The sequence below is a fragment of the Pavona decussata genome, unplaced genomic scaffold (assembly GCF_977016875.1).
Source record: "Pavona decussata unplaced genomic scaffold, jaPavDecu1.1 SCAFFOLD_94, whole genome shotgun sequence".
Classification (NCBI taxonomy): Eukaryota; Metazoa; Cnidaria; class Anthozoa; order Scleractinia; family Agariciidae; genus Pavona; species Pavona decussata.
Window position 1 is genome coordinate 97,501 of NW_028145511.1, and position 10,000 is coordinate 107,500.

Here is a 10,000-nt window from a genome sequence, read left to right on the forward strand (position 1 = left end):
GAGGCAAAACGGTTTGTGAATAACCAACGCGCGCTACCGGCACTGTCATTGTCTAGTAAATTTTGCTAATCAAGAAGGCCGTACGCTATAAACCTCAGAGAAAATGGATACACTAACCAAAAAACACACTTCAAAAATATCTTTGAGTAATAAATGAAAAAAGCACTGTGATAATTCATAGCAATAAGTACAGAAATAAACTAAACAACGATCTTTGAAAAATTCACAAAAAACAAGCGAATGAATGTTTTGCATAAACTTTGTTTTGATGAAAATGGAATCACACTTTAACTAAATTTTACATTCACTTTTAACGTTCTTTGAAAAGACTTTCAGTGAAAATAACTCACACATCTTAATCTTTGCGGTTATATCCTACTGTTTTAAGTATTTTTGTTTGTTCTCTGTCAAGTTTGTCAGAAATGTATGCGGGAAAAACTTGTCAGTAGTTTATGCCAACGATACAATGTTGGGAGACGTTTGTTTGACGGACTATTTTAGCTCAGAATCAATTTTTTTTTAAATGAAGCAAAATGGAATGAGATTAGAAAATAAAACTCCAAGGGAAATAACGAACATGGATCGAAAAATGAGCTCAAAAGGCTGCTCTGAGGTTAAACAAGTTGCAGTGTCAACACTACAAGAAAAAAATATCTTGCAAAAACAGCAAAGTTTTGTCAACAAAATCACATGAATATACTCGCCTCTTTGGAGAATAACCTGTCCTTTTATTCGATTGCTGATTTTTTCGTTCGTTTACAACGTTGAGTTCCACTTCAAGAGGAAAAATCCATCGAATCTTAATTTCATTTCGTCGCACCGGATTAGACACTGATTAGAGTAAAATAATTTATCTTCAAGATTCGGCCGCTGTTTATGAAGTGCCGCCTCTAAAAGCTGCTAAAAGAATCGATTTGTTTCTCCCGCCGCGATCCGCCTTGCTCTTTCTCCCGCTGTTTGACGGCAAAATTGGACGAGATCAGAAAATAAAACTCCAACTGAGGAAAATAATCAACATGGACCGAAAAAATGAGCTCAAAATACTGTTCTGGCCCCAGTTGTTCAAAGGCCGGATAACTTTATCCGCTGGATAAGGCACTATTCATACTCCAAAATATACTTCACGTTAAACGTTGTCCAAGGTTTTCGTACACTTCCAAACTTAACTGTGGTTAGAGTGTGCATATTCACTTGTACAAGAGGAAATACTGAAATCTTTGCACAGATTGAAACTGTCGGATAGTGACTTATCCACAGGATAAAGTTATCCGGCCTTTGAACAACTGGAGCCTGAAGTTAGCAGTATTAGCTTAAGCTTAAGTTAAACGGCGTGTCAAAACTGCAAGAAAACAATATCTTGCAAACCAGCAAACTAGCAAAGTTTTGTCAACAAAATTGCATGAATGTACTCGCCTCTTCTGAGAATAACCAGTCCCTTTATTCCATTGCTGATTTTTCCGTTCGTTTTACAACGTTAAGTGAGCGAAACGTTTCACTTCAAGAGGAAAAATTCAACGTTTCGTGGCGCCAGATCGGAGTAAAATGATTTCACTTCCAGATTCTGATGACGTGCCAGTCGATTTGTTTCTCCCGCCGCTAGTTGCCTTGCTTTTTCCCCTGCTGTTGGTCACATATGAAAATTGACTTTGTATCTTGTCGTCTTCAAAATTATTTTTTTTGTTTTGTTTTTTTCTCCAACGCAGTTGGCGATGCAACTTCCCGCCAAACAAACGCGGCCGGCAACGCAGTTGGCCATGCATTTTCCCGCCGAAAAACAACCTGGGTCATACGCTCATTTATGTAAGCCAATGTGAAATGAGACACTCAAACCCTGTGCCGCAACACGGGGTTTTTTCGGGACCCTTTCCTGTTCTTTCTCTCTTTGTTCGTCACTCATGTTTCGCCTGTTTGCTACCGCTCTCAATCGCTCTCTTTGACGTGGAACTTCGCTTCTTCGTCGCCTGTTTTCTCGAATTCTTTCTATCTCCCTTTCTTTGCTTTACATGTTTGTAGACTTATTCATAAATTGAGTTTGTGTTTTGTCGTACACGTCGTCTTCAAACTTTTTTTTTCTCAAACGCAGTTGGCGATGCAATTTCCGGCCAAACAAACGCGGCCGGCAGCGCAGTTGCCCATGCATTTTCCCGCCGAAAAAAACCTGATTTCCAGCACAAGGTTTGAGGGTCTCATTTCACATTGCTTACATGGAGGAGCGTACGTACGTACGTACGTACGTTGTACGGTCGGTCGGACGGAAGTGACGTCATAACCAAACCAAAATTTCTCGCACTGATGGGTTTACCAAAATCTCTTAGCTATGGGGCTCCGCTCGCGCGCGCCTTGCGGCGCGCGCGGGAGCTCCGCTATTATTGTTACTGCGCATACGTTCTGCGCATCTCGAGATACTCGGATTTCCTATGGATGGTGTCTACTAAAACAGGGATATTTTTGCGCCATGCATTTTTCAGAGATAATAAAGCTTCAATTTGGAAAAAAGCGCCATACATTGCTTTGTATTTTGCTGCCTTTTAGAAAAATTGTTGCTTACTTATCTCTAAAAAATGCGCGGTTACCCCCAATTTTCTTTTTGTATTTCAATAGCCCTTGCTAAGATCTGCTTTTCTCGCATAGTCATAAACCGCGCAAAAATACTTCTCTATTAGTAGGCACCGTCAAGTTGTGTTCTGGTTTGAACATTTTCAAACTCAGTTCAATTTTTCTCATTTGCATGTTGCTCAATTAGTTACTTAAACTAAAACGGTTAATTTTATTTCTGGTCATTCTAATTCTTGCTGATTCCCACCAGCTTACTAGAAACACATTCAGTCATTTACATGTAAGAATGTTTCATTTCAATGAACTTTACATTTAGTTAAACGCATTTTCTTTTTTTTAAGGTGTGAGTGTTTTGGCCACGCATCATCTTCTCATTTTGTTGAAGGCAGTGGAGGGCAAATTGGACGATGTATTTGTGATTGTGTATCATCAACAAATACTGAAGGAGAAAAGGTGTGTTTCTTCAATGTTCATTTAATTCTAGACTGATTGCACAATAATACGTAACTTTCCCTAGCTAATTCTCTGGTACATAATAATATAATATATATAATATGTATGGCTATACTGTGATCTATTTCCTTGATTAAAATCCAAGTTCTTATTTAACACTGTAACACTGCCCAAATATGGTCATGGTAATAACTTGTGATATACGTAATTTGGTGTGTTGGGGAGAAAAATGGAAAAAATAAAGATTGTTTTTAGCTTTTCTACGATATAAAACTGTGTGCTTTGTTATAAATATGCTGGATCTTGCACTGGAATATCCCCTGATTTTAGCCTATGGATTCATAGGGGAATATTCCGTGCAATTTCATCACCAATAGATAAGTGTGGAGAATGTGCCTGTGAGGTCTGTGGGGGAGCTGCAAGCATGCACGAAGGGTAACCACGACAACCTTGTGAGCGGCAACGACCCAGGCACCGTCACTCTGAATACTCAGTGGAATATTGAATACCAATTCTTACCCAGAGGGAGGTGAGGGATGGGAGCAAAGCTTTTTCCTGTGATTGTACAGGCGGCACAACGCGAGCAAAATGGTTGACATCAGCAGGGGAGCTGTAAATTTACTGAGGCCCTGCAAAACCCTCGGGCTGCCCCGCCAAAATTAAGGGAGTAGACCGCTGGCCAGCATTGTCTTGAGTTTAACCTCGCCTAAATTACATTTAGCCCCATTTAAACTCATCACCAATAGATAAGTGTGGAGAATGTGCCTGTGAGGTCTGTGGGGGAGCTGCAAGCATGCACGAAGGGTAACCACGACAACCTTGTGAGCGGCAACGACCCAGGCACCGTCACTCTGAATACTCAGTGGAATATTGAATACCAATTCTTACCCAGAGGGAGGTGAGGGATGGGAGCAAAGCTTTTTCCTGTGATTGTACAGGCGGCACAACGCGAGCAAAATGGTTGACATCAGCAGGGGAGCTGTAAATTTACTGAGGCCCTGCAAAACCCTCGGGCTGCCCCGCCAAAATTAAGGGAGTAGACCGCTGGCCAGCATTGTCTTGAGTTTAACCTCGCCTAAATTACATTTAGCCCCATTTAAACTCATCACCAATAGATGAGTGTGGAGAAGGTGCCTGGAGGTCTGTGGGGGAGCCGCAAGCATGCGCGAAGGGTAACCATGACAACCCCGTGAGCGGCAACCACCCAAAAAGAACTTCAAGGTCGAACAATTGGGGGCACTAATGCGAAGTGACCCTGAAAAAACAGCAATGCTGCATGCAACGGAGATTCAGAACGTAGCAACAATAAAACAGGGCAGCTGTCATGCCAACTGGCTAGAAAGCCGAGCCAGCGACTCCGGTGGTGTCCAGATGTACAGCTAATAGGCATTACTGGACCAATCAAATGATCAGGGACTCCATTGCGAGCAGCCACAGTGGCCGCCACAATACGAAAGCGATGGCTTGAGAAGGTGCCGGAGATACCAGCTGCAGACAGAATCCTACGAAGCCAATCAGTAAGGGCCGCACGAGATAGAGGTCTACCATCTTGAAAAAGGAACAGAGGTCCAGCCCCCTTTCCCCGAACGTTTAGATAGGTGATGAGAGACTGTACAGCACAAAGTGGGGAATTGCCTCTCACGATGTGAATAAAGCACTCCTTGGGAAAGCGGTCTGTCTTAGATGCCTTGAGGCGAACACGAAGCAGAGTGGGCATCTCATAGGAGTCGAAAGCTATGTCTCCCAAGCTGAGATGAACGTCTGGAGAAAAACTGGCCAAAGTTGGGACAGTAAACTCGGCAGAGCGTAGGAAACCAAAAGGCGCCAAATTGCACGCAGCCCAGAACATGGTGTGATCAGGAATGTTCAAGTCCAAAGATTTAAAAACAATTAACAATGTGCTATCCGTGACAGGGTGACGGGTGGCCCTAGAGTCACCCCGGGAACGTTTGATACCACGGAGCACTCGTTGCGACCTGAGACAGTTAAGAAGAGGGTCAGAAAAGCCTTGTTCAATATGAAGAGCACAGACCGCAGACAAGTACACTTTTATTGTAGCATGACACGTTGAGGAGGCCAAGTGTGTGACGAACAAGCACAAAGTCCATTCATTAGCGGGGCGCGGAGACCCGATCCAAGTCTTCCCAGCTGGGTACAAAAATTGATAAACCTCCTCTGACCAGAAGCATAGAAACCACGCGTAGTCGGAGCTAGACCGTCGCCGAGGAAGTGGTGGCATTGCACTTCGAGAGTGGACGGGTTAATTCCTCCAAAAGGTGGACTGGGATTGGCACAGGGTACATCTGAGCTTCTGGAACCAGCTGTCGGAGCTCCTGCATCTGAAAGCGAGAGAGCAAATCAGCAACCTTGTTAAGAACACCTGACAGTACATGCAGAGCCGTAAAAGTGCAGCTGAATCGTGCTGCCGCAGACCTTACGCAAAAGATACATTATACATGGAATCTTAGAAATCCTAGATGAAAGGATGTGGACCACAGGTTCATTATCGGAGCGAAACAAAATATGCTGGCGGAACCACTGGGGGCACTTTTTTAGGATAATTGTTATATCTATGCTGGCAACATAATATACTGGCTGACATTTCAATATTTTAAATTCTGTTACAGTGTAATCGTTGCAAGCCCTTGTACAATAACAAGCCGTTCTTGCGTGGTGACGTAGACAACTCCCACCCTTGTGTCAAGTGTGAGTGTAACGACCATGCCATCAGTTGTGTTTATAATCAAACCCTGGATGCCAACCCTGACTCACGCACCCTGGGGGGAGGGGGTGTGTGCATTGACTGTCAGCACAATACAACTGGCCGCTTCTGTGAGGTTTGTAAGGAGAGGTTTTACAGGGAGGCTGGAAAGAGTCCCAAGGCTCAAGATATGTGCTCACCGTGTGGATGTGAGGGACCTGGGGTACAGTCTGGCAAGTTGGATTGTGTTAAGGTTGGTGATAAATTTAGTGTTGTACTGAATAGGGAGGGGATAGTTGGAACCAAGATGTTTCTACCAAAGGGTATTTGCCAACTTTGTGGTCTAGGGATTGAGGTTTATAAAATGCGCCATAAAAATGTATTTATTAGTAGAGTATTAATTAATGTCTCATCCTTCCCAATTGTGTCCATCAGGATGATTCAAATGCCAGTGTTCTTGCTGGTCAGTGTGATTGCAAAGCTAACGCCATCGGACGCCAGTGTGACAAGTGCAAAGATGGTTTCTTTGATCTCAAAGCAAGTCATGCAACTGGTTGCATTCCATGCAGCTGTGTGTTGGATGGCACTAAGAATGGGAGCACCTCATGTTATGCAGTCACAGGGCAGTGCTTTTGCAAACCAGGTGTAACAGGAAGAAAATGCAACGAAGGCATACATCAAGGTACGGTAGTTATTCAAAATTATCAACCTGCCTTATTTTCGAAATGTTTTTTTTATTATTATTTAGCATCATTGTTCTCACCCTGCTAGCAGAGTCTTTCTTTTGCTTGCTCGATTTTGGCGTTCTCGAGAAAAACACAAAAGGAGGCTCTGCTCGCAGGGTACATTGTTCTGACTCTTCACTTGCAAAACTGTTTACTTCATACGATAGCTCACGCTTGTTCCTAATATTGGGCACAAACAAAATCAGCCGAAAAACAAGAACAAATATAAACTGCAAAACAGTCGGGATTTTTATTCCCTTCGTTTTCTCTCTTTTATTTCTGTTAAATCAATCAAAAGGTGTGAAATATCGAATGCGTGGATCCTTGCGCGCGCGCGCCTTACAAGTGTCCGTCCACACTCAGTAAGTCGCGGACTGTGCGAAACTTTTTTTGACGGGTTAGTTGGGTATCCTGCGCAACATCAATTGCACAAGTCGCAGTTTGTGACATTTCTAAACACTGAAGTGAAAGAAAAATGGAAAAAGTATGTAAAGATCTGCCTCAGACTCAAGGAAATATGGAAGTTTGGATTTCACGAGTTTTATAAAGAGGTAAATGACAGGCACGGTAACACTAACCGGGCGTCATGCATTTCTTTGCCAAAAGAGATTCTTGTTTGTAAAATTTTATATTTTTTTGAGTTTAAATTAGATCTTCGCACACATGTTTGCCGAATTGTCACGATCTGGCTTATTAAGGCTATTTCGCGTCTAACAGTGTCACATGTTCTTGAGGCCTTTTGCACAGTATTCCCACTTGCAGTCTTTTGAAAAACTGGAACTATTCTGCATTGTCTCAAAAAAATTAAATTTATGTCAATAATACTGACATCTGTTTCACCGCTGTTATTTCATGATTCACGCATTGACATTGTTAATTTTTATTTTGTCAGTACCTGAGAATTTTGGCCCGCCTTCACTGTACGCTATAAGCAGCACTGAGATTCGTGTGAGCTGGAATCCACCCGCAAACTCCGATGGAAACGTCATATTGTACAATATCTATGTGTAAGTAAAGAGCTAATGTGCGACTCCAGTATTTTGTTTAATTCTTGAGTTGTGCCAACTTGATGTCTTATAAAACATCGATCGATATGTCGTTTGATGGACCGATAAATCAGTGAGTCAGTTAATAATGCGCCAGGTAGGAAGGGTGGGGAATTTGAACCGTGTCAAGTTTCTAATAATTATCATCCCATGGTCTCCCCATGAAACAAGCAAGGGGAAAAACAAGCAAAGAATCTCGCTTTCGTCAACGAATGGCTCAACGAAAAGCAATACATCTCGCTTTTGTCAACGAATGGCTCACCAAAAAGGTCTTCAGAGGCTTTGAAGTATATTTGAAGGCATTTACAAAAACTATACTATAATGATTTATAGGTTTTTATAGATTGAATAGTTAAACCAATGGACTGTCTGCGTATCAAGGGAAGGGACATTTGACCGTCAAATCCGGCATTAGCATTACTGAACTTTAAACTCTGTTGTCCCAGAGAGGAAGGTTATTATAATTAGCCAGTCTTCAAAAGTTCTAATGCCCGTGAACGGAAGCTGCACCGCATACTTAGTTTAAATTATGAATCCAAAACCCTTAGCTACCCTTCTTACTTAGGAAATATAACAAAGGGCAGTGAGTGGTCAGAACTCTTGATTTTTTGTAGCAAACATTTGCTGTCTCTGTTCTCAACAATTAATTCAAAGTTTAATGAAAGTGTTATGTTTTCAGATTCCCACTATAATTGAAGTCATGTTAGCCAAAGCACTATTTTTGCGTTCAACAGGAATGACATCTCGTGGACGAATACTACTGGCAGTGCACGTCAAGCCATTGTCTCTGGTCTTCTGCCCTACACTTATTACGTGATAAAGGTTTGTATTATAATGCTACGTTTAGTATGCAAATCAACCCTCTCCGTGCGACAACCTTGAAAGCAAACTGTTAGCTTGGAAGCAATCATTGGTCAGTAAAACCCCTAAATTTGAGACGTCGCGTAGGGGAACACGTCTCCTTCAGCTTGGTAACTATTTTGCTAGCATTCTGCTTCGGTTGTCGCTTCCAAACCTTCGACTGGAGAAGCTGTGTGTAACTGTTGCACACCTGTTACGTTTGTTACGCATTGATCAACTCGAACGCATTCCACAAATTAAGCTACACAACAGGCAATATTTATGAGTTTATTTCTATAACTGTGCCAGTATTTTTCCAAGAATTTGTTTCTTTGTTGTTTCATTAGGTGGCGGTGTGCACAACTCACGGATGCACTATGAGCGAACCAAGAACAGCAATGACTGACCCTGGTGAATTTTTGTTTGTTTGTTCTGCTATGCAAAAGAAAAACAGCCTTTGAAAATTTGTTTTAAAGCCAGCCCACATGTGCATGTTTTTTTATGCGTAAAAAATAACAGCTACATGGACACGTAATCATTTGAAAACGACCGATCGAAGTAATAATGCTACTTTTAAATCGTTCTTGAATGAATCTTTACGGGATCCTCAAGGATTTTATGAGGATCCTTCATGGATCTGAAGGAGGATCTTGAAAAGATCTTTACTGGGATCCTTATAGAACCTCAGGGATTTTTTGAGGATCCTTTCAAGATCATAAAAAGATCGTATGGGGATCTTAAAACGATCTTAACGGGATCCTTGAAGATCCTCAGGGATTTTGTGGAGATACTTCAGGGATCTTTAAAGGATCTCTTGGAGGATCTTAGACAGACTTTTACTGGAATCCTCAAAGAACTTCAGGGATTTTATGAGGATCCTTTAAAGATCTTAAAGGATCGTTAGGGGATCTTAAAAGGATCTTAACGGGATCCTCGAAGATCCTCAGGGATTTTATGGAGATCCTTCTGAGATCTTAAAAGGATCTTCTAGACGGATCTTAAAAATATCTTTTCTGGGATCCTTAAAGAACCTCATACGAGGATCCCTCAAAGATCTTAAAAGGATCTCTTAGAGGATCTTGAAAAGATCTCCTTTGGGATCCTTAAAGAGCCTCAAATGAGGATCCCTCAAAGATCTTAAAAGGATCTCTAGAAAGACGTAGAATCCATAAAAGATCCTCGGGGATTTTATGAAGATCACTTTAGATGGCGATCTTGAAAAGATTCTTCCAAGGATCCTGAAATACCCTCAAGCATTTGAAAATTGGATTTTTGCAGGACCTTTAGAAGAATTAATTGATTTGCGTCAGTATTGCATAGGTTGTATGTATATATTTTGTAAATATCAATGTTAAGTTTAACATCATTGTTTAATCTAACAAGAATGTACATCAGGTAGTGTTTTGCAGTATAGAACGTTTTGCAGGACGTATACAAAACATGGACCGGGTCCATACAGGCGGTCCATGGACCATGGACCACCCCTGTTTCAGCAAACACGTGGCAATGGCAGAAGGTGAGCATACAAGTCATGCTTTTTGACCATTAATACGTTTCATTTCTGAATTTATCCCTTCATACCTGTCAGTAATGATAATGATAATAAATACTACGTCTAGCGTACGCAAAGGAGTACGTTTAATTGGGAACACCTAACTTATAAGAGTAATATAATACTT

At 41.6% G+C, this 10,000-nt stretch overlaps 1 protein-coding gene and 1 pseudogene across 1 annotated transcript in view; one reads left to right on the plus strand and one right to left on the minus strand.

Moving 5' to 3' along the window:
• LOC146473184 (usherin-like) overlaps positions 1 to 10,000 on the plus strand; it is a 22,728-nt gene that overhangs the window by 11,027 nt on the left and 1,701 nt on the right. Inside the window, exons 7-10 of the mRNA XM_085118634.1 lie at positions 2,898 to 3,009; positions 5,637 to 5,963; positions 6,146 to 6,392; positions 9,717 to 9,837. Coding sequence (XP_084974760.1) covers positions 2,898 to 3,009; positions 5,637 to 5,963; positions 6,146 to 6,392; positions 9,717 to 9,837 — 807 coding nt within the window. The remainder of the gene's footprint in view (positions 1 to 2,897; positions 3,010 to 5,636; positions 5,964 to 6,145; positions 6,393 to 9,716; positions 9,838 to 10,000) is intronic.
• Positions 3,909 to 5,367, minus strand: LOC146473185 (uncharacterized; annotated as a pseudogene).